This window comes from Anastrepha ludens, chromosome 6 (assembly GCF_028408465.1).
Source record: "Anastrepha ludens isolate Willacy chromosome 6, idAnaLude1.1, whole genome shotgun sequence".
NCBI lineage: Eukaryota > Metazoa > Arthropoda > Insecta > Diptera > Tephritidae > Anastrepha > Anastrepha ludens.
The window spans coordinates 124131780-124158938 of NC_071502.1; the positions used below are offsets into that span (position 1 = coordinate 124131780).

Below are 27159 nucleotides of genomic sequence, written 5' to 3' on the forward strand. Positions count from 1 at the left end.
CTTGAAGAAATATCAGCACACATTGCCATTCTCAGCTGTCAAACCATAGTCATCGCATCGATATCGATAGTTCCCATGCGACTAAAAAAACACCCGATATATGTAGATGTTCCTAAAGTAATTGACAAGCATTTGATCAAAGCATCGGTGCACACATACAAATCTACATCTATGCACAGCTACACAAAGAAAATTGAAGAAATATTCACAATGTTTTTTAGCAAAATCGCATTTAATTGGTTTGTTTATTTGTGTGGGAGATAAGCGACCGAGAGAGAGAGAGAGAAAGAGAGCAGCAATAAGCCAATTAAATTGTGCACAAACACATGGAAATCAAAACCACAGCAAACTTTAGCCATACGCAGCCATACGTATTAATACAGTGGTGGCGACATTATTAGAATCGGGTACCCAGAAAGCCATAGCTGTTTCAAGTAAAAGTGCAGAAGAGCAAGCTTCATCTCTTTTAGTAGGAGAACTAAGTATACTCAAATAATGGATTTTCAATTGCTTCATTGGAAATACTGTGGTATGGGTGGCGCTATGCCATACAGAATATTGTTGAAGATACAAATGCCGCTGACTAATAGTCTAGGAAACAATTTTAGCTTGGGTCACAGCAGCCATAGCTGAGATATTTGTTGTAATTAAGTTTTAACTGTGGGTACAACTTTCTTAAAAAAAATTTATTGGAATTTGTTTTGAGATTTTTTTTTACATTTTACATTTCTTTAATTATATAAATTATTACTCAGTTTTTCTGCGACGAAGGGTTTTTTTAAAGATCGTAGAGCAATTTTTAAATTGTGAACAAAAACATTGTTTTCGATTATAGCTGTGAAACGCAGAGAACGTTTTCGACCTATCGATTTTAGCATTTAAATAGTTGAAAATCACAAAAACAAAGAAAATTGTTTATTATTGTTTTAAACAAAAAAAAAAAAAACAACTAATAAATCGCAAAAATCCAGCGGAATTCGGTTTTTAATATACAGTTAAAATTGTAAGTCAAGCGGTCAAGATTTGTTCGCATTATAAATCCAGTCCACTTGAAGAACGAAGTTTCGAGAAAAGCGCACTTAAATAACCTTTTGCCTACTACAATTTTTACAGTATTATTTGATTTTCACTTTAAAAAATTAACTTTAGCGCTATAATTTCCTATAGTAAACTTTAAGTACTTCTTTGCATTTCGTTCAAAGGAAATGCTGAAGTCTACGTCATTTATTAGAATCGAAATGTTTTCGCTAATTGCCTTTATTGCCTTTCCTCACCATCTAAGAAATAGTCGTAATGACGATAAGTCCATCAAGATTTGGTTGAAAATTAATGAACGAATTTACTTCAAACGGAAATTTTTATTAACACAACAAATCAGCGCCTAAGAACACATAATGTCAATAATCCTTAAGCCTAAAAACAAAAACGCAAGCACACAAAAAAACAAAAGTGAATTAATATCAAATACGAGCACGTCAAGCACGAGATACGTATAAAGATTTATGCAGGAGCAACAATGAAACCAATGAAATGAAATTATCTTTTTAATTGTTTTTGGATAGCCTGAAGCAAGTAATGTGAGTGCTTATGTATGTAAATGCGAAGAAATTAGAATACTGTGTTGGGATGTCTGAAAAGCCAAAAATCTTCAATTTAATGTAATGAAAACCAGTTTGACGAGCGGCAACTAAACTGACTGGAGAAGTGTGAGGATTACCTTGGAAAATATATGAGCTGGATGCCAGGCGGCTCGTGCTCTGGCTAATAACGAAGCGTGGAAAACACAAATACAAATTTGTTTACTCATTTTACAAGAAGTGCGCTACAATAACCTGGATCAATATATTCATACATTCCGAAGGAGGCAAAAATAAAGAACAAAAGAAACGGCATTGATCATGGCTTTGTGTTCATAACATAAATTACGCAAAGCAGTCTGAAAAGTTTGAAAAGATCGAAGATGGAAGACAAATGGCATGGAAGGCAAATACGATTTAAGAAGCTAGCGATAGCACCTAAGGGGGAGGTAGGCAGAACAAAGGTGGCTAAATTAACTCCTGTACCGCAGCGAGGAAAGTAAAGAGTTTTGAAAATATTTAAAATAGAGAAAATTGAATACCAACAGCAAAATTTGAAATGCATATTGCGAAAGGGAACATAATAGGCCGGAGAGCAATCGCAGCAAATCGAGTGAGTGTTCAGCTAATTTTTATGTCAACAGCAGATCTCTGCTAATACGGCTCTTGAACACCCACACATAACACACACACATACACGCACATAATCACAGTATCTGCAATCTTAAACATACTGCACGGCAAATTCCAAAACGCATTAAGGCGTTAGTAACAGATTTAAATGCAATAGTATTGGTGTGCTGTCTGCAGCAGCAGCCACAACAAGAAAATAAATCAAAATGAAAATTTTGGTAGAGCAGGATGAACAAGCAAATAAAAGTGAAATAAAGAACACACCTGATGGCGCACAGTAGTCAGAGAGAAAATATTTTACGCGGAAAAACTTTATTTATTGTTATTTATTTATTTGCTTTAAAATAATTTGATAATTTAGCCGGGAAAAATCCATACTACGAAGTCATTGAGTATGTCTTAAAAGCTACTAAGGGGCACTTTCAAAGAGTTGTTATGTTAGTTTAGGAGAAATAGACAGTTCATTCGACAGCTGTAGATGGTGTAACTATAAATTTTAATGAGCATTCAAATTTACTATAACGAAAATACGTTGTGTTAAGGTTTTATTAAAATAGGAATAAGTGAACCGCCACTATAAATGGATCACAATTCTTGTCAAATTACTTCCATGGCTGGCTTGTCAGTAGGCCTTTCTTTTCTATCAAATTTTTCAGAACATTTTAGAAAGTTTCGGCACTTATCACACCAATGTTTCGACTCTAAAATCGTATAATATCTGGATGGTTAGTGTACAATAAAAAAATATTATAATGAGTCAAAAAGTAGCTTCAAGGTGGACAAATGGCATCACCGTTTTAATTGATTATTTTTCAGTATTTTCGATAGTCGATTTCAAACTTTGTGTTAACGAAAAGCGCGACAGTTTGTAAAAGTCTAGCCATAAACTAAATTTCTGGCACATCACTGCTGGCAGTTGATCAAATTCCAAACGCTAAGTGGGCCACCCTATATACAGAAAATAAAAAAAACTAGTCAAATGTTGTATACACTGGGGATGTACTTTTTTTTTGATTTTTGCGGCATGAAAAAGGAGTAGATATCCAACCCAACCCAATTGAGCTGCTGCTTTTAAATACGCTGTATTTTTATCTGAAATTGTCATTTATTGAGTAGAAAGAAAACACTTTTTGCAAAACTAAATTTTTTCAAATTAGTTTTGAATTTTCGTTTTAACAAAAGCTTAGTTCGAATTCAACGCGTAAAACATAGCCTTTCCGCCCACTATGTGGTGGTGGAAAAAGAAGGGCCTAAACCTAATACAGGACGCGCATTAGTGCTTGGCAGCGGAATTTGCGCCAAATGAATGCGAATACGAACACAAAATGTAGTTGCCAATTGAAGAAAGCTTTCAAGGTGTATGTGTGTGTGTGAGTGTGTACTGTACTCAGCCGTCGGCAGATCGAGCTGGTGTTGACAGTAAATAAAAAGAAAAAAGAGTTTTGTGTGACGCGCAGCCACATAAATGTAAATGTAATGGAAAATCAAGGCAAGCGGTAGTTGTGATAAATGTGAAGAAGGCAGCAGCAGGAGTTAAGCGTAGTACTGTCACTCGCTAATGAAATGCTTATTTAACTTAATTGAAAAGTTTTTCTTTTTCCTTTTTCGGGCTGGCTGTTTATTTATTGAAAACTCATACTTGCTAATGCTAATGAGCCAAAGGAGATATGCAGGTGGAGTGAAAGCACAAAGAAATGTAGCAGATGAATGGTGTGATGAAAAGGGATTCGGACTATTTAAACTGACAAGGCTTACACTTAATTACTTTTCGTGTGAAAGAAAGCAAAATTCCAAGGTGACAGCTGATTAATTGTATGGAAAAACAGTTAATGTGAAATAAGTGTAATTGCAGCCAGCAACACTTTGGAAGGTTTTTACAGGCAGTTTTCATGAATTAATTAGGTAAATTACACATAGAGCGCAGCAATTTAGAGTTCTTTTTGTTTTCACATTTGTATTTACATATTTACATAAAATTTGCAGACTAGGAGATAGGAGAATACAAATTTTACTGCACTCTCTGGAAAATATTTCAAGAATTACAACAAAATAAATATTTGCTTGGTAATAATCTTATTCATTCAGCCATTCTTCCCATTTCATATTTTTAGCAGAAATCTCAATGCTCCAAAACCATGAACTGCAACAAGTCAGCCGCCAAAGTCAACAGCAAGCAAGGCTCTTCAATTATTTTGAGCAGCAATGAGCAAGGCAAATATACAACAAAACACAAACTAAACAAAATAAAGCGGATGTGTGTGTTTGTATATTTGTTTGCGGCTGCATAAATATGTACTTAGAAGCAAAACACGTACACTAATAAAAACATTAAAGCAAGCACAACATTTAACGCACCATACATGAAAATAGCTGCTTGCTACAAGCGTTGGAGCAGCCGCCGCCACAAAAAGCATAGCTGTAGTACGAGTACTTAACACATATTGCACACCCTGTTGAAATAAACTCAAGAAAGCTAAAATAGAAGCCTCAAGTCACGTTAAATGATTACTTAGCAAGAGTAATTTTGAGGTACAACGTATAGCACGCTTTAGGTGGCTTATACTAGCACAAATTTATATGCACCCTCTGTGCATAAAGTACTCAGAATTAGTCAGTAAAGCGAAAGCGATTCAGTAATTTATTGATATTTATTTTATTTCCATCAAAGTAGCTTCCTTGAGAAAAATCACACATATTCTTTCGTCTCCTGCGAATTCTTCTTTATTAACTCAATCATCTCTTGGCGGCCGCCGTAGTCGAATGGGTTGGAGCGAAAGTTTCTTATATTGAATGAATTGGTTTTTCTAAAGCGGCCACCCCTCGCCCGACAATGGCAAAACTCATAGGGTATTTTTGCCATGAAAAAACTCTCATTAAAAAAAACCATCTGCCGTTCGGAGGCGTCTTAAAACTGTAGGTTCCTCCATTTGTGGAACAACAAACACACGCCCCCAAAAAAGCACGACGAGCTCGGCCAAACACCTAATAAAGGATGGAAACGCCAGTTTTAAAACCCTTTTCGCAAAATACCAATTTGAGACGTAGACACGAGCAAAAGTCACACAACGTTTTTTAAGGTTAATAAGCTGATCGCGGAATAGCGCTAACGTTGTTCTTGGTTAAAAAATCACGCCCAAGTTAAGAACTGGGAGCTGCAGTATTGTGTAGAAGACATCATGAGATGTTTCGGCACCTTGCAACAAACATTCTCACCCAAACTCTTCAATCAAAGAACATGGTCAACAAAACTCTGATTTTGGATCTTCTTTGTCGCAGTTTCTTGAATTTGGGCTTGGCTGAGAAGCATCATTTCGATTATTATTAGTACGTTTCGATGGCATATTTATCATTACCACGGCAGTCGATTCTGCGTTACCGGCACAAACAGGATTTGTATTGTAAATGGCCGAGGACTCTCACTTTAGAACTTTCGGAATGGCGAAATGTTTTAAGCTGTTAAAAAAAGTATTTCATATTCATACACTTAAGCTTCTTCGCTACTAATGATGCCTCCGACAACATTTAGGTATTTTTAACGACAGCAATACATTGCCTTTGCTTCAAGCCTTTCCACGAGCCGCATTTTAACTCATCTTATCACAAAAATATCGTACATAATGCTTATATCAATTGCTACCTCCTGATGCTCAGACGACGAATAGAATTTTCTGAACTTTCCAAGTCTTTTTGTCGTTAACAGAGTTGGATGGAGGATTGGAACTAAGCCAATTTTTTTAGTCACTCGTATGCTTGCGTTACCGTTATATTGTAGAGATTGAAATGAGAAATTCTGCGTACTTTTGGTACAGTAGTTAAAATACAGAATATGCAATTTTTACAGCGCCCGCACTCAATCAATAATAAACCAAAGCAACCCAACAAAGTATGTACTTATACCGCGAGATGTTCAACAAATCTCGCATTTAATATGAAGCAAACATCCACTTCAATGGCTTCAAGCTCAGCTATATATGTACATATAAGCAGCAAATGAGGCAAACAAAAATTAAAAATGAATTAAAATATGGTTGATAAAAAAGTTCACAGGCAAACTCAATTTAAACGCGTCAGACGCCTTCTATACTACTGTCAGCACCGTGCGGAAGGAGAGCTCCTGCTAATAGAGAAAAACCGCAGGTTGGCTGGGGGCATTGTTTAACAAAATAATGCTAAAGCTGTGCAAACATTGCGGTGCCACCAACCCACTGTTGGTGGTAATTGCAGATGATGGTGGTGGCAATGATGATGTTGGGGGGCGCTGGCGATTTACTACGCAGCGGCAAAGTCAGCTCTCAAAGTTTTGATTGCAAAGTAAATATTTTCAATTGGTCGCTAATAAATTTTATGATCAAGTAATTTATTGAAATATACATACATAACAGCGCAGGAACAACTACTATCGATGCGAATAATAATTTGCGTTGTTTCAAAATTATAATTTTCTGGAGCCGAAAACTAAGAAAACAACATTGCCCCTGGATTAAAATCCGACCAAGGGCTGTCATACCATGTAGTAAATATAATATTTATAAAATTTCGGGAGCGTCGTCGTTGTGTCTGTACATTGAAAATATTATTAAAACATAAAATAAAAAATGACGTACAGTAGAGAGTAACAGAATAAATTAAAAACATTTTTAAAAACTTATTCTGTTTGGCTGTTGAATGACGTTATCTACGGAATCGAAGAACCAGAACTTTCAATGAGAGGTGAAACATTTTTCTGAGCAGGTTAAGGCTACTTTTTATTTGGAAAATATTTTTATCCAGTTAATGCTAGTGTCGAAATATTTCTAAAGGATAGAAAAAAAGTAGGATGGTTAAAAAAAGATTTATATTTCTTTTATGTTTAAGCTATCGGTTGTTGTTGTCAGTGCGGTGTAGTCAGCGATCGTCATCGTCTAACTGATCTAACGGTAGACCCCGTAAACATACTGTTTCAACATGTTGGGTCTAGAGAGAGAGAGAGGGATTTTCTTTGAGTGGGTTTGAGAGAACCTGTCACATGTCAGACATATATTGAGTATGTCGGGGTCTATTCTGGGTAAGTAGGAGTTTAACCTGTACAATATTCAGACCGTAAATATGCCAAAGTTCCACGCGTCTCACGAGTTAGTTGAAGCTTTTCGCCTGGAATGCGTGGTGGTTGGGACCCGATAACGGCATTCGGGGGTCGGGAGTTTAGGAAGGTCGTGAGTGTCTTTCGATGAATGCCGTTTAATGTCTGTATACAGCCCGGTCGTGTTTTGTCCTGCATCACATCGGTGTAGTCGAAGAGTAGCCTTTTGACTAGCCAGGGAGGTGGCTCAGGCTTCAGAAAATGTAAAGTAGCCTTGCGTGGAACATCGCCGCTCGTTTAAGCTATCCGTTATTGCTGTTATAGCAGCATAAACATTCTCCACACATATACAGGAGATGCTGCTGAAGTGACAGTCCTTGGCCGGATATAAATCACTGTCGTGGGAACGGTTCAGTCTTACTTGGTGATGAAAAACATAGGCATGAAGGCAGCGCCATAAAGAATAGATTGCGCCACACAAAGTCTATGCATTTTAAACAATATCGACAAAATTACGATCCCAAGAAAGAATATATATTTCTAGGGCTACGCTGGGCAAAGCAGCTACTTTGTGTTCCGGATACTGTTCATAAAATCCCGAATGACTTCCCTAACAGGTAACATTACCAGGCACCGTAATAAAGTCAAGTTATCTTAAGTTAGGACTATTTAGCCTCAGCCCACGTTTGGTGCCCACAATGCAAAGGAAATATTTTAAGGAATGTCTAATTTTGCGGCCGCCTTAGCCGAATGGGTTTGTTCGTGACTAACATTCGGCAGTGTCCAGGTTCGATACCCCTGGCATGAAACACCAAATTATAAAAAAAAATTGTTTAGTAGCGCTCGTCCGTTGGAAGGCAATGACAAACCTATGAGTGCATTTCTACCTTGAAAAAGCTCCTCATAAATAAAAACCGATCTGCCGTTTAGAGGCAGCATAAAATTGTTGGTTCCGCCATTTGTGGAAAAACATCAAGATGCTCACCACAAATAAGAGGAGGAGCCTGGCCAAACACCACATGAGGGGTGTAAATGCCAATTATTTATATATGCTTATATAAAGGGTTTTTCAATTGGCGCGGGTCGTTTTTGGCGCCCTGTGGCATCCATTTTGTTTTGGTGACATCTGTCAAATCTTTTGTTTATTATTCAGTTGTTTATGCCAAATCATCATGGCAAGTTACACGATTGAACAGCACGTTCAAATGTTAAAACTTTATTATCAAAATGAGTGTTCATTTACGCAAACGTTTGCGCGCATTGCGCCCATTTTTCGGTAGACGTGGTGGCCCTTCCAATTTCTTATGGCCCATATTGAACCATATGAACCTAGACGACATGTGGTTCCAGCAGGACGGCGCTACGTGCCACACAGCAAACGCCATTTTATTCCATTTCAACATCTGCCCGCCCTTATTGAAAAACACTTTATAATTTGGTTTCAATTATTTTTACCTATACAATATGAAGTTCCGATATTTTCGTAAATTTATTCCGTTTTTTAACATTTTTGCATTTACTAGGTAAGTATCATATAAGGATAGCACAATTCAACTTTCCAACCTTATTTCAATTTTTGTTGAACCGTTCCAAGCAACTGTTGTTCGTAGGTGATATTCTTTTTGGTATCGAAAAAGTCACAAAGTAAACTTTTAGATTGCTTTGCATGCATGTCCGCGTATATATTTCCAGCGGGTTTGCATTTTTATTAAAGTGTTGCTAATTGTTTACTTTGGAACGCTTCGGCATGCTGTAGATACAAGGATATGATAAATCCCTTTAAAAAACGTTGAAAGACCTTCAGCTCATGTTTATCCGCTGGCATTTCGAAAACTCGGCGAGATGAAATATTATCGACGGTACAGCAGTGAGCTGTTTTGGCATGCAAAATTTCCACAAAACAGATGAAACTTTCTTAATAAGCTCAGATTACAGTACTGCTAATGTAACAACCACAATAACGCCAACAGTTGGAAACTGAAAACTAGTCAAAATTAAAAATGAATGCGAGTTGCTCAGCTTTAAAAGCAAAATGCATTGCTGTTGTTGTTCAGGCAGATTACAAGGGCCTGGTAAGCGCGGTGAAGTCACCGGTCGTGTTGTTGTTGTTAACAGCATAAGTGTCGTCATCGTCAATAGTGCATTGTTGTGCTGGGGCTTTGTACATATTTACGAACGCAAGAAAGAATGATGTGTGCTTTTTTTGGCGCGAAATTCGCGTTGATTTTTAACTCAAATTCAAAACAAGATTCAACTGTGCTTTAAAATATATATGAACCAGATTTCTACTTTTCCCATCATGTAGCAGTTGTGGTTGGCAACTGATTCGTGCATAATTTATTATACTTGCAACGATTTTTCAATACGATAAACACTCGCAAATACGTGAAAATACCCAAATACATAAGAACGTATAAAATAGGTACCCCCCCCCCTCCCTTGCACTGTACGATGGCAACAGCCATGAGATGGATTTGAAATTACTGCACTGGGATCTGGCACAAGTGTGCCAACTACAATAGCACAGCAGCTGCAGCAATAAATTTGCAAAGTGCTAAAACCTGCAAAACTTGGTGAGAACTTTGACACATCATTTCTGAATTTGTTTTCACTCCTCCCATGTAAATATGCAAAGAGTTACATCAAACAAGGCAAGTGGCAGAAGTTTAAAACATTTAGTTGGAGAAGGTGCCAAAGAGAGTGAGTAAAGGCAATAAATCTTGAGAAAGTAAACGATTTGAAGGGTATTGGGCTATGGGCTTGCGCACTCTGGCAATGATCGAATGAACTGTGGCAGAGCGTGACACCTGAAGGCACTCCATCGAATATATGGAAAGAGTTTACATTAAAATGTAATAATGTCAGCGAAGCAGATTGGATGTAAGACCATCAAAGTGCAATTGCCAAAATGGGTTGCGAATGAAGAGAGCAAGCACTATAAGAAATGCACTCAGCAATAATACGTAAAATGCATATATTTTGCATTCTTCTAGGTAAAATCTATTAGTATTCATTACGCATTTGTACATTTTTCAGCAAATATGTATATTTTGTTTTTGATAAAACTAATACAAATAAAGTGCAACTCACCCGCATAAATTGCCTCAATGATAACATCTTCTAAATGACGCACATTATCGATGTCTAGTTCTTCCAACAACACCTCATACGGAATGCATTTATTTTTGATAGCCAAAGACACGATAGTCAAATGCTGCAGTTTTTTCTGCATTGTAGCGGTCAATTCCAAGTATTCGCTAGGCTGTTGCCGGTACTGCTTATAAGTTCCATAAGCGAAAAGATTCAGAGTGTTAAGGTATTTGCTATGAGGGCCATCTTTAAGCTATAATAATCAAAAATAAACTCTGGTAGCTTATAATAATAATGCAACCCAAATTGCTCTATTTACCTCTTGCACATTTTGCAAAGCAAGCAGTTCACCAAAAACGTAAGTCGACGGTGCTTCCAACACCTGGCGAATCACTTCCAGCAACTGCGCACCTTGCGAAGTTTTGGCAGCAGAACAATACTGTTTCAGCTGATTACGCGATGCATCGTTGGTGGCCATGGGCTCGTCGTTACTCATTAAAATATCCTGAGTCATTTTCTATGTTTTAGATATTTTATACTTTGTCCAATTTTAATTTTACAAAACTTTATACAGTTTTAATCCGGCGAATAATAAAGCCTTCACAAACAGCTGATAGTTTGGATGGTAAACGTCAAATGTCAGATGTGCACAGAGCGCATGTACAGTACGAATGAAAAATTGTTTTGAACTCAGGGCTGTTATTTCCAAACAGAAGTAGGGTGTGCCAAATACTTATATATGAAAAGCTACTGGAGTACGTTCTCACATGCATTTATTACCAATAAATCCACAAAATTAATCTGCCCGTTCACATATGGCAGATTACGTGAAAAATTGACAATCAGTTGTCAACACTTGAAAGGCTTTTCCTTATAGAAATTATTTTGGTGTTGTTGGTTTGTTTAATTATTATTAACGATATGAAGAATTGACAAGGAGCAGGAATAGCTAATTTAATTGCGCAAACGGCTCCTAATAATAAACAGTTGGAGAAAATCCGTAAAGGACGGACGTTTCAAAAAATTATGGTAGCAATACACATGCGAATTTCGATATTATATTTTATAAGTAACTAGCGAAAACCCGTCCGTTCCGCTGGTCGTCTTTAAAAAAATCTAGATTAATTAATTAAATTAAGCCGAAAAATACTGCGTGTGTTTTTAAAAAAACTATCGCGCATGAAAAATAATGAAAGAACAACATGGGTATTCTAAATCAATACCACAAATTGATAAAGTTTGGCCTTGTGACTTATTAATAGTAATCGCGAATGCAAGGCGAACAGGAAATTGAAGACGTGTGAATTCAAACGGCATATCCGATGGTATCATTGGTATTCGCGGTATTAAAACGTCTTCACCAGAGTATTTTCCATTCAAAATTGTTGCTTCAATGACGTTATTCATCAATCTCTTAACTGTTAATCGAGTGCCATTACATAGTCGTGGTTGATTTATGTTTCTCAACATAATAATCGGTGCTCCTATTTTCAAGTTTAGCATGTGTGGCGTTAATCCAGGTAAGTCAAGGGAATTCAAAAATTCAGTGGGATAATTTACAATATCATCTTGATTTGTAACAGTGTCAACGGATCAATATGTTTGTTCTGGACTTGGTATGTTAGCCAAAATAGCCGCATTCATTTCATTCACATCTTTATTTTTGCCAGTCATGATGGCTCGTTCACTAAGCCAATCATGATTTTTGTAATTTTGAGGCAAATTTGGGAAAATACTTTGAATTAACTGATCTTTCGTTTGATTTATTTGACAAAATTTTGGTTGTAAAGTTATTAAGCCAGTTAAATTATCGACAGGAACTTTGCCATTTCCAATATCCAATAATTGCTGTGAAAATTCAGCAGCTGATGGATCATTTTGTATAAGAACACGTATATTTGTAGTTAGTTTGAGTGTTTGAACATGTCTCCACAAATATGATGATTTCAAACATGCAACCAATTCATCTGCTACAGTTGCTCGAGGAATAACCGGCAGTGTTTGTCTAAAATCACCTGCCAGCAGCACTAAGCCACGACCAAACATTTCATTTTTACTACGTAAATCTCGTAATGTCCTATCAAGCGCTTCCAGTGACTTTTTATAGGCCATCGTGCACTCATCCCATACAATTACGTGTGCGAAAAAACGGAGAAGGAGAACTGTTCTATTCCCCCCAGCTTTAACCCAGCTATGTGTTCAGGTGCAAATGACTTTTTTGCGTGAAGTCTGATATAAAATAAGTTCTATTTACTCTTCTTAAATTTATATAAACTTTTCCAGGCTAAGTAAAAAAACTGACATATATTTGCTTCAACCGTATATTTGTGAGTACACAGGTAATACGTAAATATATGAATGATATAGGTAATATCTCATATTAGCATAACCTTTCTGCAAAAAATTAAGGAAACGATCACCAATGATACAATGAATTTTTCACTATAACTGACTTCAGATTAACGTTTATATAATAAGCGTATATGTAACATTTTAAAATTTTTTTAAGAATTTTTTTTTTAATTTTTAATAATAAGTGGTCTTCCTCTTCCTGTAGTTATTCCTTTTCCTCTTCCATCTCCAGCTCCATCTCCTTTCTTTATTCCGGAAACGGGCAGTAAAAATGACTTCACTTAAAAGCTTTTATCAACAGCTTCCATCTGATACCCATATTGTACAAACACATCCAAGGGTACCTTGGTCCATCTCTTCGGCTATATCTCGAGACCATAATCACTCAGAGATCTAAAAAATAGCTTTGTAGCTTTGATTTGATACCCACAATGTAAAAACAAATCCTAGGGTTACCCGGGTCCTCGTTTTGACCTTCGGCAGCGCCACCTGGTGGCGAGTGGAATCAATAAGCATATTATGCTAACCTTCACCGTCGAAAAATATATATATATACCAAATTTCATAATAATAGGCCCAGACACACACGACCAAAATGTATTCAATTCTAATGAATGATATGTGCGGTTCAATAAATACGTGCGGCAAATAGCAAAAATACACTCACTTAACCGACGCACCGCACACACACGCGTTATCGGATTTCAACCAAACTTCACAGAAACCTTTGCCAAAGCAACACCAACAATGTGCGAAACTTTCATTGTTTTCCTTACACGCGTTGCTGAGATTACCCAGGACAAATGCACACTTTTTTCGGCTTAATTCTTATATATATAGATATAGAATATAGATAAGTGGACAAAGCGTTTATGGACACACGCTTTTTTCTTTTTTATGAATGTATAATTCATAATACCGAGCAAAAATGTTATTAGAATTATGTCTACAAACCTGTTTTCTGTTGAGTAAATCAAATGTGTGTACTCTCTAACTTCTATCTCTGCTGATTTGCTATTGGCCCTTATTATGAGCAACATTCAATCTTCGAATGTAATCGAAAGCGCTGATCGAACGAAATTTCAATTGGTTATGAAGAATAGGACTATTGTGAAATTCGATCGCTCGACGCATTTACAATAGATAATTTTTTCTCGGCTGATACAGCAAATCCAAATAAAAGAGAGAGGGATTGTATTGAAATTCTTTGTTAACAAAATTTTTAAAAGTTTAAAAAAGTATTTTTTGTGAAAATAAGCACAACGGAGTTGTGGTTCGACGATTCATCGGACGATGAAAGATTAGTGGAACTAGCTAGAAGTAGAAAACGGTTGAGGGACGCATCCAACCCACTAGAAATGGTTTCCTGTGAGTAAGTTTAGAATTTTGTGTTGACGTACTTAGTATTACAGAAATTTCCTTACAGATTTTTAAAGAACTTTAGATTGTCTAAAGAGGCGTTTATGAACCTACTGTCTAGTACAGAAAATCAGTTGCAGCAGTGCACCGGAGCCAAATCCATTCCAAATTTTTTTAAGCTCGCAACAGTTCTGCGATTCCGGCTCAGGGATCGTACCAATTGAGCATTGGTAATGAAGGTATGCTAGGACTTGCTCAACCCACAGTGTTTGTTGTGCTATCGGAAGTAATAGATGTCCTGGAAAATTATATTTGCCAAAGATGGATACAATTTAGTAGTACAGAGGCTGATCTGCAACAAACAAAACCACATTTTTATAGCAAATACCGGATTCCAGGAATAGATGGCTGTGTTGATGGCACGCATATTAAAATTGTCGCTCTCAGGAAAGAAGTTCAGAATTTGTACTACAACAGGAAGGGATTCGACAGCATTAATGCTATGATTGTAAGTAGACATTTGCATATACATATGTATGTAAATATGAGTCATAAATAAGTGCGAATAATATAAATTTTAGGTTTGTGATCATACAATGCAAAATAACTTATATAAATGCGAAAAACCCAGGAGATACTCACGATTATATGGCTTTCAACATGTCGCCATTGAAAGCGAGGAGGAGCAACATCTCAATGGCCGTCGCAATACTTGGCTCCTCGGTATGTAATAAACTCCAATTGAAATTCCGTTTTTAATAATTTTTGTGTGTCTCAGGTGATGCTGGATACGCTCTAAAACCATATTTAATGACGCCGTTCAGAAACTCTGAGGAGGGGTCTCCACAAAGGACATACAACAAACAACATGCTTTAGTGCAAATCCCATTTGCGAATTGTGGATTCTCTTCCATTAATGCAATCAGCCTTTCTAATTGCTGTTTGGTACGACTTTCGACCTGCATAAAATTAACAAAATTAATATATGTTTATTATTTGGTTACTATAAATAATCACAAACAACTTACATTTTAACGAACCGAAAGCAATATTGCATTCGACTCTAAATTCGGTGTACAGCGAAAATTTGCTCATAATACTAAATTAACATTCGATTTTCGATCTTCGACAACCAGCGAATATCGAAGATCGAATCCAACTCATAATAGGGGCCATTGTGTTGCTCACTATTTACGAGAAGTAATGGAACGAGTTGCGTCTTCTTAGCTATTAGAGGAACGATATTTGTAATATTTGGTGTTCTATCTCGTATATAGAAATTAATATGTGGTTGATCGGCATACAAATTTTCCGATTACGATGACTTTTTGGTGTATTGATTTAGGGTTGACCAGGGATGGTCTATAAGTCTATTTATACTCTATAGGCGGCGCTGGGGTCTAAATATATATAAAAATCGGGTTCATGGTCCCATTTGGCTCATATTCAACTGTACATTTATTATAATGAGTCAAAAGTAGGTTTGTAGGTTGGTATTGGGCTGCCCCATTTGATTTCCCTTCTACTTAAAAAAATATTGTCCCATGCACACCTTCATTGCACATATTTTTCTTCGAAACGTCGACGCGATACTGAGCTTTACGTGGGTCGGTTTGCAAGTTTTTACAAAAATAAAACTAATTAATTGTTTGGGGTAAATATTTTTTTATTTTGCGACATAGTCTCTTATACCTTATACCCTTCGTACCACACTGTTCCAGTTTGTTGATCGCTTCCGAAAAATAGGATTTGTCCAGGTCTGAAAAATAACCATTGGTTTCTGTAATCACCTCTTCGTATGAATTAAATCTTTTTCCGCCATACATTTCTTCTAATTAGGGCACAAATAGTAGTCCGACGGATACGAGGAAGCCAAGTCTGGAGAATAGAGGTGATGTAAAATGAGCTCGAAACCTATTTTAATTAATTTTGTGGCCACAACTGCTGAGGCATGCGGTGGTGCGTTGTCGTGATAAAAAAATAATATCACTCAATCGAGGAGTCAAACGGAAGCCAAAAACAAATAAATAGGCCCATCTGGCCGAAATTTGGTGTGTTTTCTTACTAGAGATGCTACCAAGTAAACGTAACCTCGATACGCGCCAGTACTGCTATCTCTCTGACTTTGCACGGACTTTTCAAACGACCCTCACAAGTACTGGATCGCAAAAATATCGTTTTAAAAGTATTGGAGAAAAATATCAGCATTGAATACCAAAAGTATCGACTTGGTATTGTTTCGTAGCGAATTTCACGCGCCTAAGGTGTAGTTGAATTCGTCGACCGCAAAACTTGCTTCTGGCCTGATTAATTAATCCCCGATAACAAGCGTTCGTGCCATAAAATCAGCCTGACGCATTCATTTTTCTTTGTTTTCCAAAACAATGGCCCCTATTATGAGTTGTATTCGATCTTCGATATTCGCTGGTTGTCGAAGATCGAAAATCGAATGTCAATTTGGTATTATGAGCGGTGCAACCCTATCGAAATTTTCGTTGTTTACCGAATTTAGAGTCGAATGCAATTTTGCTTTCGATCGTGTAGCGTATAGTGGGAAAACTTGTTAAAGTGTAAGTTGTTTGCGATTATTTATGGTTTTATAGTAACCAAATAATAAATATATACTAATTTTGTTAATATTATGCAGGGCGAAAGTCGTGAGTACCAAACAACAATTAGAAAGGCGAATCCACAATTCGCAAAAGGGATTTGCACCAAACTTCAAGCAGCAAAAAAATGGGAGGAATTTACAACGGAGCTGAATTGCTTGGGACCACCAGTGAGAACGGCACCAAATGGATTAAGCTTAATAATGTTTTTTTTTTGTGATGTTTATAGAAATACATTTTCATATTTTTTTCGAATGACGAATAATTGAATAAAGAAAATTTATAACAAAAATAAAACAGAAAGTGTGGTGTAAAGGTTTCTATTTAATACTTTTTAGATTTTTCTATAATATTCTCAAAATTTCATTTCTTATGTTTTCTAATTCTCCGTTATTTGACTCCACTTCAATATCTTCAGCATCATCGTACACATTGGGTTGAGCAAGTCCTAGCATACCTTCATTACCAATACTCAATTGGTACGATCCCTGAGCACAAACTCGCAGAACTGTGGCTAGCTTTAAAATATTTGGAATCAATTTGGCTCGGGTGCACTGCTGCAACTGGTTTTCTGTACTGGACAGTAGGTTCACAAACGGCTCTGTAAGGAAATTTCTGTAATATTAAGTACGTCAACACATTTTGAAAGCTCTAAATTTACTCAGTGGAAGCCATTTCTAGGTGGTTGGATGCGTCCCTCAACTGTTTCCTACTTCTAGCTAGTTCCACTAATCTTTCATCGTCCGATGAATCGTCGAACCACAACTCCGTTGTACTCATTTTCACAAAAAATACTTTTTTTACCTTTTAAAAATAATGTTAGCAAAGAATTTCAACACAATCGGTTTTTCTTTTATTTTGATTTGCTGTATCAGCTGAGAAAAAATTATCTATTGTAAATGCGTCGAGCGATCGAAATTCACAATAGTCCTATTCTTCAACGAATGAGCACCATAATACCAAATGAAAATTCGTTCGATCAGCACTTTCGACTACAGTCGAAGATCGAATGTTGCTCATAATAGGGGCCAATGTCTAATTTTGTATAACGGATCGAAATTATGTTATTTAAACGCGCGAATGCCTTGATGGAGTGAAATGCTTGGGACGCACATTTTACTAACTTCGCTATGCGCAACAGAAGAGCACATAACCACACATTCATACATACATATGCACGCAGTGTGTGCAATGAAAAACCGCGGTGAGGACATAATGAAAAATTTATTTGCATTTCAAATGCAGCACAGACAGCTGTCATCGGTCGAGTAGGAAAGAGCTCGCAGAATTTCTAATTTGGATGCATTTGACAAATTCGTTTACATATACACATGCAGGCAGATTCCTACATATGTATGTGTGCATTCATCAGTTTCAGCTTAGTAAGTACGCCCGTCCGTGCACATCATACATACGTACATACACACATATACAATCTCATTGTCGTCGCTAATTTGCGGTATCACTCAATTTAAAAATGCAAACAAGTAGCGAAGTGCTCACTTGACAACAGGTGCCGCATTTGGGATAAGGGTTATGAGCTGGGGACAAACCTGTAATGTCTGGTCCCCTAATGCAGAAGGTGCCTCTGCCCGACGCAAATGAGTTGGGATGGATGGGGTAAGGTAAAAATGTCATCTACTACGGCTCCCAAGCAAAAGAATGGAAATTATATATCCGATCTGTGGTGGGACACAGCCATGTTGAAGGTTCGTTCAATGCGTCCACTCCTCAATCGAAGAGTAGGACGACGTAACCAAAGGCCGCTTCTGTGAACCTTTGGATTTTTCCAAGGAATATTTTTATTTATTATTATAGGCAAATTTTAAGTGTATGTACATCCAAATATTTATTACACAATCAAATATTAATAAAATGATAGAAATGTCTCTTTTAGCTGCGAACGATAAATAGCACCAACCAAACAACCAACTGCTATCGACTATAATCAAACTTCCACTAACTCTATCAACCTGCACGAACGCGAGGAACAAAAATACTAAAACAACGTATACACGCTGCCTTTTTGTATCAACAATCCCTACGACCAGCACACACGCTGCGATTGTTGTATCAACGCGTTGTACAGTGAGTACATGCAATTACAGGCAATGCCCCACATCACTCCCCCACCAATGATCAACCGATCACGATACAAAAGAAACGAAGCGCTGTGGTCTTACAATCTGTCTGCCAGCGCGAGTGGTTTTGGTGGCCATTGGATGTGTGGTATCCCCATTCTTATTACTAATAGGTTGTTTTTTGTAACTTAAATCTAATGGCTGTACATTTTGCTTATGAGTAATTGTTGGTTGAGCCTCTTGATTTCTATTAACACTAGGAGGTAAATTTTGGTTAATAAAATTTGAGTCTAAGCATGCAGCCTTGACTCTATCTGTGGTTACCGTCACCGATCTGCCTCGAATGTCAATGTCAAGGGTCTTATCCCCACGTTTAATGATTTTGTAAGGCCCGTCATAGGGACGTTTTAACGATTTGCGAACTGAATCGTCGCGTAAGAAAACGTGAGTGCAGTTGGCAAGCCCACTCTGAATGTAGCTTTTAATATTGGAATGGTTGGACGACGCGATCGGCCGTAACTGCTCAATGGTACTCCTCAATCCGCTCACGAATTCGGTCGAATACTCAGGTTCTTTGGAATACTCAAAAAAATCACCGGGGAGACGCAAGGTTGTACCGTAAACGAGCTCGGCCGGCGAGGGGTTTAAATCTGGCTTGTGTGAAGCGCGGAGGCCAAGCATAATGAGAGGAAGTGAATTGGACCAACTGGCATCGCTTTTGCACATGATCGCATCTTTAAGCGTGCGGTGAAAACGTTCGATCATGCCATTCGCTTCTGGATGATACGCAGTCGTGTGATTGTGTTTGAATCCAAGAATTTTTGATAATTCCCAGAACAAAGCGGATTCAAACTGTCTACCTTGATCCGTTGTGATACCGCGTGGAACACCATAGTGAGAGATCCATCCGTTTAAGAGGGCATTTGCGACAGCCTCCGCCGACATATCCTGCAGTGGAATGGCCGTGGGCCATCGGGAAAATCTGTCAATGCAAGTGAGACAATAACGGAAACCATTTGAGACCGCCAGAGGACCAATCAAATCGATGTTGACATGGTGAAATCTACCGTCAGGAATTTTAAACTCAGCAAGAGTTGCTCGATTATGTCGAGAAATTTTACTTCTTTGGCAATCGAGACATTGACTTGTCCAACGCGTAGCGTCTTTTTTCATGTCTGGCCAGAAATAGCGTTCTGTGATAAGCTTGGTGGTAGCATGTTTGCCGGGATGACAAACATTGTGTACCAGATTGAAAATTTGTTTTCGTAAAGCTTGTGGAATGAAAGGGCGAACCCTCTCCTGGGGAATGTCGCAAAATAGGGGTAACTCGGAATCATGAATTGTGATTTTGTGAAGCTTGATATGAGTGTTGGAATCTGGACTCAACAATGATGTCAGCTCCTCATCATTGCTTTGTAACTGAGCGATATCACGATGGCCAATTTCGCTTTTGGAAATGGATTCGATTCTTGATGGAGCGTCTGCTACTACGTTATCTTTGCCCGATATGTACCGGATGTCTGTGCAATATTGGCCAATCAAGTCAAGATGCCTTAACTGTCTGGGCGAAGCTTTTTCCGGTTTTTGCTTGAAAGCAAACGTAATGGGCTTGTGGTCGGTGAGAATAATGCATTCACGACCCTCGATCATGTATCTATTATGCTTGACAGCCAAGTAGATTGCCAATAATTCACGATCGTAGGTACTGTATTTCTTTTGGGTCTCAGACATTCGTTTGGAAAAAAAACTTAGGGGTTGTAAATCATTACCCACTCGCTGTTGTAAAACTGCACCAACCGAAAAATTGCTGGCATCAACATTTAAAATCAGTTGGGCATTCGGCAAAGGATGTGCCAGCAGTGTGGCCTTAGCCAGATCAGACTTGCATTATTCAAATTCAGATCAATGGCGTTCTGTCTTTTTTTGTATTTCCGACAATGAGAGATTGCAGTTTACCCTGCGTGTAAGCAGCATTAGCCAAAAAACGACGATAATAATTGAGGAGTGCCAAGAAACGGCGCAACTCATGAGCTACTGTCGACTTTTTGAACTGACAAATGGCCTCGGTTTTGGCCTAAGGAGGCGCGACGCCATCTGCCGTAATCGTGTGGCCGAGAAAAATTATTTCGGGCTGGCCGAGGGTGCATTTGGCCAGATTAATCTTCAAATTGTGAGCGCTTAATCTCTCGAAAACTATGCGAAGATGCTTCCGGTGTTCGGTTTCGTTAACCGAAGCCACGCAAATATCGTCTATGTAGACGAAAACGAAATCCAAATTCATGAACAGCTTGTTCATGAACCTTTGGAATGTTTGAGAAGCATTTCTGAGACCGAATGTCATAACGTTAAATTCATATAGGCCAAATGGGGTGATTATGGCCGTTTTTTCCTTGTCAGCCCTATCAATTGGAATTTGGTTGTAAGCACTGACCAAATCAATGATCGAGAAAATTTTGCATCCAGCAAACTTTTGTGTAAAGTCATGGATATGAGGCAAGGGATAGCGATCTGGTACTGTAATGGCATTGAGACGCCGATAGTCACCGCAGAATCGCCAGCGCCCATCTTTTTTGGGAATCATGTGTAATGGACTTGCCCATGCACTTTTGCTTGGACTGCAGATGCCAGCATTGAGCATGGCTTCGAATTCTGTTTTGGCAATTTTAAGTCGCTCCGGGTTGAGACGACGTGCTGCCGAAAATATGGGCTGACCCGTGGTAATGATTTGATGAGTAATGCCATGAGATGGGACTAAATCCGTATTGCTAAAAATCGGTGGAAGCGTCAGAGCCTTGAATTCGCTAATGAGATCAGCCATATTGTTATTCCCGACATTGATGGTGGATAAACGTTCATATGGAGTCATAATGGAATTGCATTTAACCACCAGTTGGGTTTTTTCGTCAATAATTTTGCGCTTTTTGACATCAATAATGAGACTGAGGCCAATGTTCAGGCTAAGCTGATGTTGGCCGAAAGTCTTAATGGGAGTGCCGTTTGCGGCAAATAAACGATATGAGGACGGGCCGGCCGATTTGTTACCGAAAATACGCGGTAGAATTGAGATATCGGAGCCGGTGTCAATGAGAAAATTCCTGCAGGTGTTTTTGTCCGTAATGAACAATCGACGACTGGTCATAACTTCCGCTTCGTCTGTCGTCCCTAATGAAGCGGCTTTTAGTTTTCCGGCCTTTTATCATTAAATTTGCACGGGGGAACACATTTGAGTGCTGCGCCACCGAACTTGTAGTGGTATCGGCAAAACGGTTTGGCATTACCGTTGTCGCCGGAGCATGAACGTGCATTCTGGTTGTTGCCACATCGTGATCGTGACCGTGAACGATCACCGGGGGTGGTCAACTGTCGTCTCTATTTGAATGAAAAATATATGAGGGCTACTTTTGGCTATGGGTGGTTTAACCGCAATATGACTACTTTGTAAAGACTGATGGGTGAAGGTACTCACATTTTCGCGAAATTCTTGTTGTAGTTGCCGTTGAAAGGCTCCTGATGAGGTTCCAGGTGTGCAGTCTCCTTGGATCATTCTGGTAAATATTGATTGTAGGTTCCCTTGAATGGCTTCCAAAACCTCGATTGGTATTTGCTCTCTTGGTCGTAGATAAGGCTTCTCGTTGTTTGATAATATTCTCATTCGAAAAAATATTGCTTCCAAAATGTTGTATTTGCGCGTTGAATTACGTTTTAAAGTTGCATTAATAGTTCAATTGTTTGTATGGTTGAATAGAATTGTGAGTTAAATGCGGAAGGTAATTCCTACCAACCGCGTTGTATCAATAAAAACTCCTTTTAAATGTTTGCGTTAAATTTCGCCGTTAAGTTCCAAGCGTTGGTTACACGTGGTGGAAAGTGCGGTTATGTTAGTAAGCAGGTGCAGGTGAAATTTAGGTTATGGTCGATGCACGCTCTCCGTATTAGAAAAGTCCACAATCTTCTCGGAAAACACTTTTTTATAAAAATGTTCTTTATTCGGGGTCACCAATTTGGATTTTTCCAAGGAATATTTTTATTTATTATTATAGGCAAATTTTAAGTGTATGTACATGCAAATATTTATTACACAATCAAATATTAAAAAAATGATAGAAATGTCTCTTTTAGCTGCGAACGATAAATAGCACCAACCAAACAACCAACTGCTATCGACTACAGTCAAACTTCCACTAACTCTATCAACCTGCACGAGCGCGAGGAACAAAAATACTAAAGCAACGTATACACGCTGCCTTTTTGTATCAACAATCCCTACGACCAGCACACACGCTGCGATTGTTGTATCAACGCGTTGTACAGTGCGTACATGCAATTACAGGCAATGCCCCACAAACCGTTGTGATGCATTTATGTGCGTAAACATAAAGTTGTGCTTGGTTATTTCAATGCCAGGGTGTGGACGGAAGGCAGCGTGTGCCCATAGTTCGAAAATTCTGCCTACATGACGAGACATCCGTTGATGGAGCGGGGTCTCTAGAAGAAAAATCGGATCTCGGCCAGTTCGAAAAATAAATAGCTATTACGACGAGGAATATCTCTCTGCCGTTTTAAATTTATTTTCTAATATTAGAGCTTTAGGAATATTTTTGTGCGCATGTAAATTTTCTACCACTAATTTAGCTTAGTACCTCATTGGCGTTAAATATATCGACCTAAACTTGGCGGCGCATACCTATGTCAGTAGCTGTCATTGTTTTGAATGCCAATTAAGTTATAACTGCATCTGAAAATAACTCAGACAGGTTAGCATAAATATATATTAATATTTATTTGGCATACGTAGAATACATTTGTAGGCCGCTCACATTCACGTCCTCTTAGGCAACAAAAAAGAAAAAAAATGACTTGGACAAATCCTATTTTTCGGAAGAGATCAACAAACTAGAACTGCGTTGGACGAAGTGTATAAACCTAAAAGGAGACTATGTCCAAAAATAAAAAGGCTTATCCCATACAATTAAGTAGTTTTTTATTTTTTCACGTACTTTTCAAATGAGCCTCGTATAAGCAGAGCTGATTTGGAAGTCGAAAATCGAAATTCGTCAGCATAAATCTATTATAATTACTGATACAAGTAGACTTTGTTAAAAAATATCTAGTTTTATTTAAATAGTTCCACTGGGGTGCAGATATGGAAAACGAAATTATAATAATAAATTATTTAGCGCGGAAATGCCTCATATGTAGAAAGTACGAAACATATAAATAATAATATTTAAATCTACGGTATACAGAAACTAAAGGTGGCGAGTTCGGAATACTGCTACTTTATTTTTCGCGATTTTGACAACCGGTTGACGAAATAAGCAAAACAAATAATTTCTTGTGCTTGGCAGTTTCTATTGCTTTCCTTTACTGTTCCTATTCAAAAGCAAGCAGTTTGCCTTCCTTTAGTTTGTATATTCGCAGCGACAACGTCTCAGCGAATACGGAAGGCGCAATCTTGTATTCTATTATTCTTGATATCAACCTAAATATTGTACATATATCCCTAGAAAAAAAATGTTTGGCTTAACAAGGAAATACTTTTTTTTTCATACAAAATATCAGCACTATTTTAAAACATTTAAATCGTAAACCTTTTGCGATTATAAATTCATTTTGTTGTCTCGCACAGTGAGTGTCCCTTTTGGCGAATTTTGGCTCGCCATTCATCGTCTATCATTCATTTCAATATCAGAATAATAAAAAATAATAAAAAATAAGAATCGAATTCTTTCACTTGGATATTTTTAAGTACATATAAAGTACATACATATGTACATGCCGCATGAATAGGATAAAATAGTTACAAAGAAATAACAAAAATACCTTCGTAGCCACTGAAATTGGGGTTTGCTTTTATGTATTGTTAAATTAAATACGGTGAAATTGTAAAAATATTTTAAATTATAGCAGTGCATAAAAAGGGTCTAACCAAAGTGATGTCAAGGTGTTGGTAGTCAATAAATCCTAGACGATACCTTTTTTATGTCATTTTTGGCATTTATCAAGTTGGCAGATGGACAATTTTCATGGTAAAAAAACGCTTTAAAATTATTGAAACTTATTATGAGAATAGTCGATATCGGAAAATTCGTGAGTTTTTTGGTGGAAGTAATCATCCGAATTAGTCGACAGTTTAGAGGTTGATAAAAAATATTCAAGAAACTGATTCTGATAAGGATAGAAAAAGAACTGACAGACCAAAAACTAGGCAGCAGAACGTCTAGAAAATTGCTGCCATAGCGCAAAGTGTTGCTGAACAACCTTCAACATCCATATCCCGATGTTCGCAACAATTAGACGTTAATGAATTTCTTGTTTTGGAGAACTGCTCAAGGTGACAATTAAATGATGCCATTTTTCACATATAGAATCTAAAAGAAATAATCCTTTTTGAAGAACCCATTACATATATATGCATGATAAAAACATTCACATTATTTGTTACAAAGCGTACTTCCTTATTTTCTATAGAACAATAATGTTATTGTACTTCCAGAGAAATCCTTTAAAAATAGTATCTTAGAAAATGTTAGTTCTTATTCGTATACGTATGTGGGGTGTAGGGCAGATCGCCTCCGCGTGGTGCACCCTGGGTAGCGCTAAATGATCTGCGGTCTCAACGGCCTCCTGAACGATGACGACCCCCCCTCGCTTTTTTCGGATTTGGACAAATTCTTTTTCACCCTACTCTTTCGACTTTTCTGACCTCTGTGCTGGTAGTCGCGGCATTCTGTCACCTGAGTATGCTGAGGTGAAACTCAGCAGAAATGGCTGATGGGCTAATGACGTGACTGCCCCCGTCCCGTTAAAACCCTGGCAGGCCTCGGAGTACGTTCCAAATCCGTAGCCATTGGGTTGGCGGTGTAGGTGCGGTTGAGACGACTCCCGTCTTTGTGTCCGGTCTGGCTCTGAACGCATGCCCCATAAGGACATGCGTCAACCCTCGCATGGCCTCCCTGCTACGGCACAGACAACCATGAGATCATTTAAGGACGACTACACACTACGGGTTTAGATAGCGGCTTCGAGTGGGGACCCAACAACAACAACAACAATGAACAATAACAAAACAAAGAAACACAACAACAACAAACAATAACAATACAATAACCCTGCAGAAAGCTTCAGGGGGTAGTGGGAGTTCGGAACCGAACCCCAAAACCACCTCTCTCAGGACTGGAGGAGGGAAATCACCTCCCAAAAAACCTACGCCCCGGGGGGGGGGTAGTCTCTAGTGGGGGTAAGGAACCGACTTTCTCCATAAATCCGGGGGTTAAAGGTGGGAACCCACCTTTGATAGGTAGCGGATCACAGACGGAACCGTCTGCGACTCCTAGAGCAGTGGCGCTGGATGGGGTAGCCAGCACCAGCAAAGGACTTTCACCTAGCTTTCCGGGGACTTCGGGGGTATCTCTTCGAGGACCCTCCGTTAAGCCTAAACGACAGCCTGGCCAGAGTAAGCGGTCCTTCTCTGACCTTCGTATGGCTACCAGGATCCTGGAGCGCTACGGTGGCCAGAATGACCCTCAGTTATCTGAGAAGCATTCTCAGACGCTCGAGTGGGCCAGGAAGGTGGTCAGAGGAGCAGAGGAGGGCAGCGGAAAGGGAGTGGAAGCGAGTGCGCCACACCTGGGCTCGGGAGTAAAAAGGCAACGCTCCCAAGAGGAGGATGTCTCCCAAGAGAAGAGGCCCAAGATTGGTGGTGGGCCGTCAAAATCGTTTAGCGAAGTCGCTAAGCAGGCGGGCTCCATCATTCTTGGGGTGATGGACAGCGGTAGAGAAGACGGCGCTATCTCTAGGGAGAGTGGAAGAGGGTAGCGTCCGCCAACTCTGCCGTATTCATGAAGGTGGTGAGGGAAAACCCTGGACCACCTCCAAGCTGTGAAAGTGCCGGATGGCACTACGGTTCTTACAAGAGAATCGTCTGCGCTGACAAACGGTCAGCCTCGATGTATAGGGCGGCAGTAGCCTTGGTGGGAGAGGTATGGGAGGGAGCCAAGCTGAAGGTAGTGGACAGAAGGGATCTACCTGTGCGTCCGCGAGCACGTGTCTGGCTCCCCTCCGAACCCTCTGCTTCGAAGGAGATGGAGGAAATCCTCCGCTACTGTAACCCCAAACTTCCCACGCACAACTGGAGGGTGGTTAAGGTGGAGAAGACTGAGGGATCCTACCGGCAAGCGCTGGTTCTGCTGAATGCAGAGTCTCTCAGTCCTCTTGCTGAAGCAAAGGGGGTCATCAAATATGGCTTCGAGAAGGTAGTCCTTAAGGTCTACCAAACCGATGCCAGAGGAGATGCCCCCGCACATCCGGAAGTGCTGGGAGAAGCAAGGCCCACAGTAGAGGAAGCTCCTGTGGACGTGGAGGTAGATTCCGTCACGTCGGAGGGTGACAATGCTGAT

General features: G+C 38.8%; 1 protein-coding gene across 2 annotated transcripts in view; it reads right to left on the minus strand.

Moving 5' to 3' along the window:
- Window positions 1–10986, minus strand: part of LOC128867522 (COP9 signalosome complex subunit 7) — a 32453-nt gene extending 21467 nt beyond the window's left edge. Inside the window, exons 1-2 of one of the 2 annotated variants that reach the window (XM_054108801.1) lie at window positions 10679–10982; window positions 10360–10612 (exon numbers count right to left, since the gene is read on the minus strand). In XM_054108801.1, coding sequence (XP_053964776.1) covers window positions 10360–10612; window positions 10679–10873 — 448 coding nt within the window. In that variant the 5' untranslated portion in view covers window positions 10874–10982. Of the gene's footprint in view, window positions 1–10359; window positions 10613–10678 lie in introns of both variants that reach the window. The other variant, XM_054108800.1, reaches the window with a different exon arrangement.
- Between the last annotated feature and the right edge of the window lie 16173 nt (window positions 10987–27159).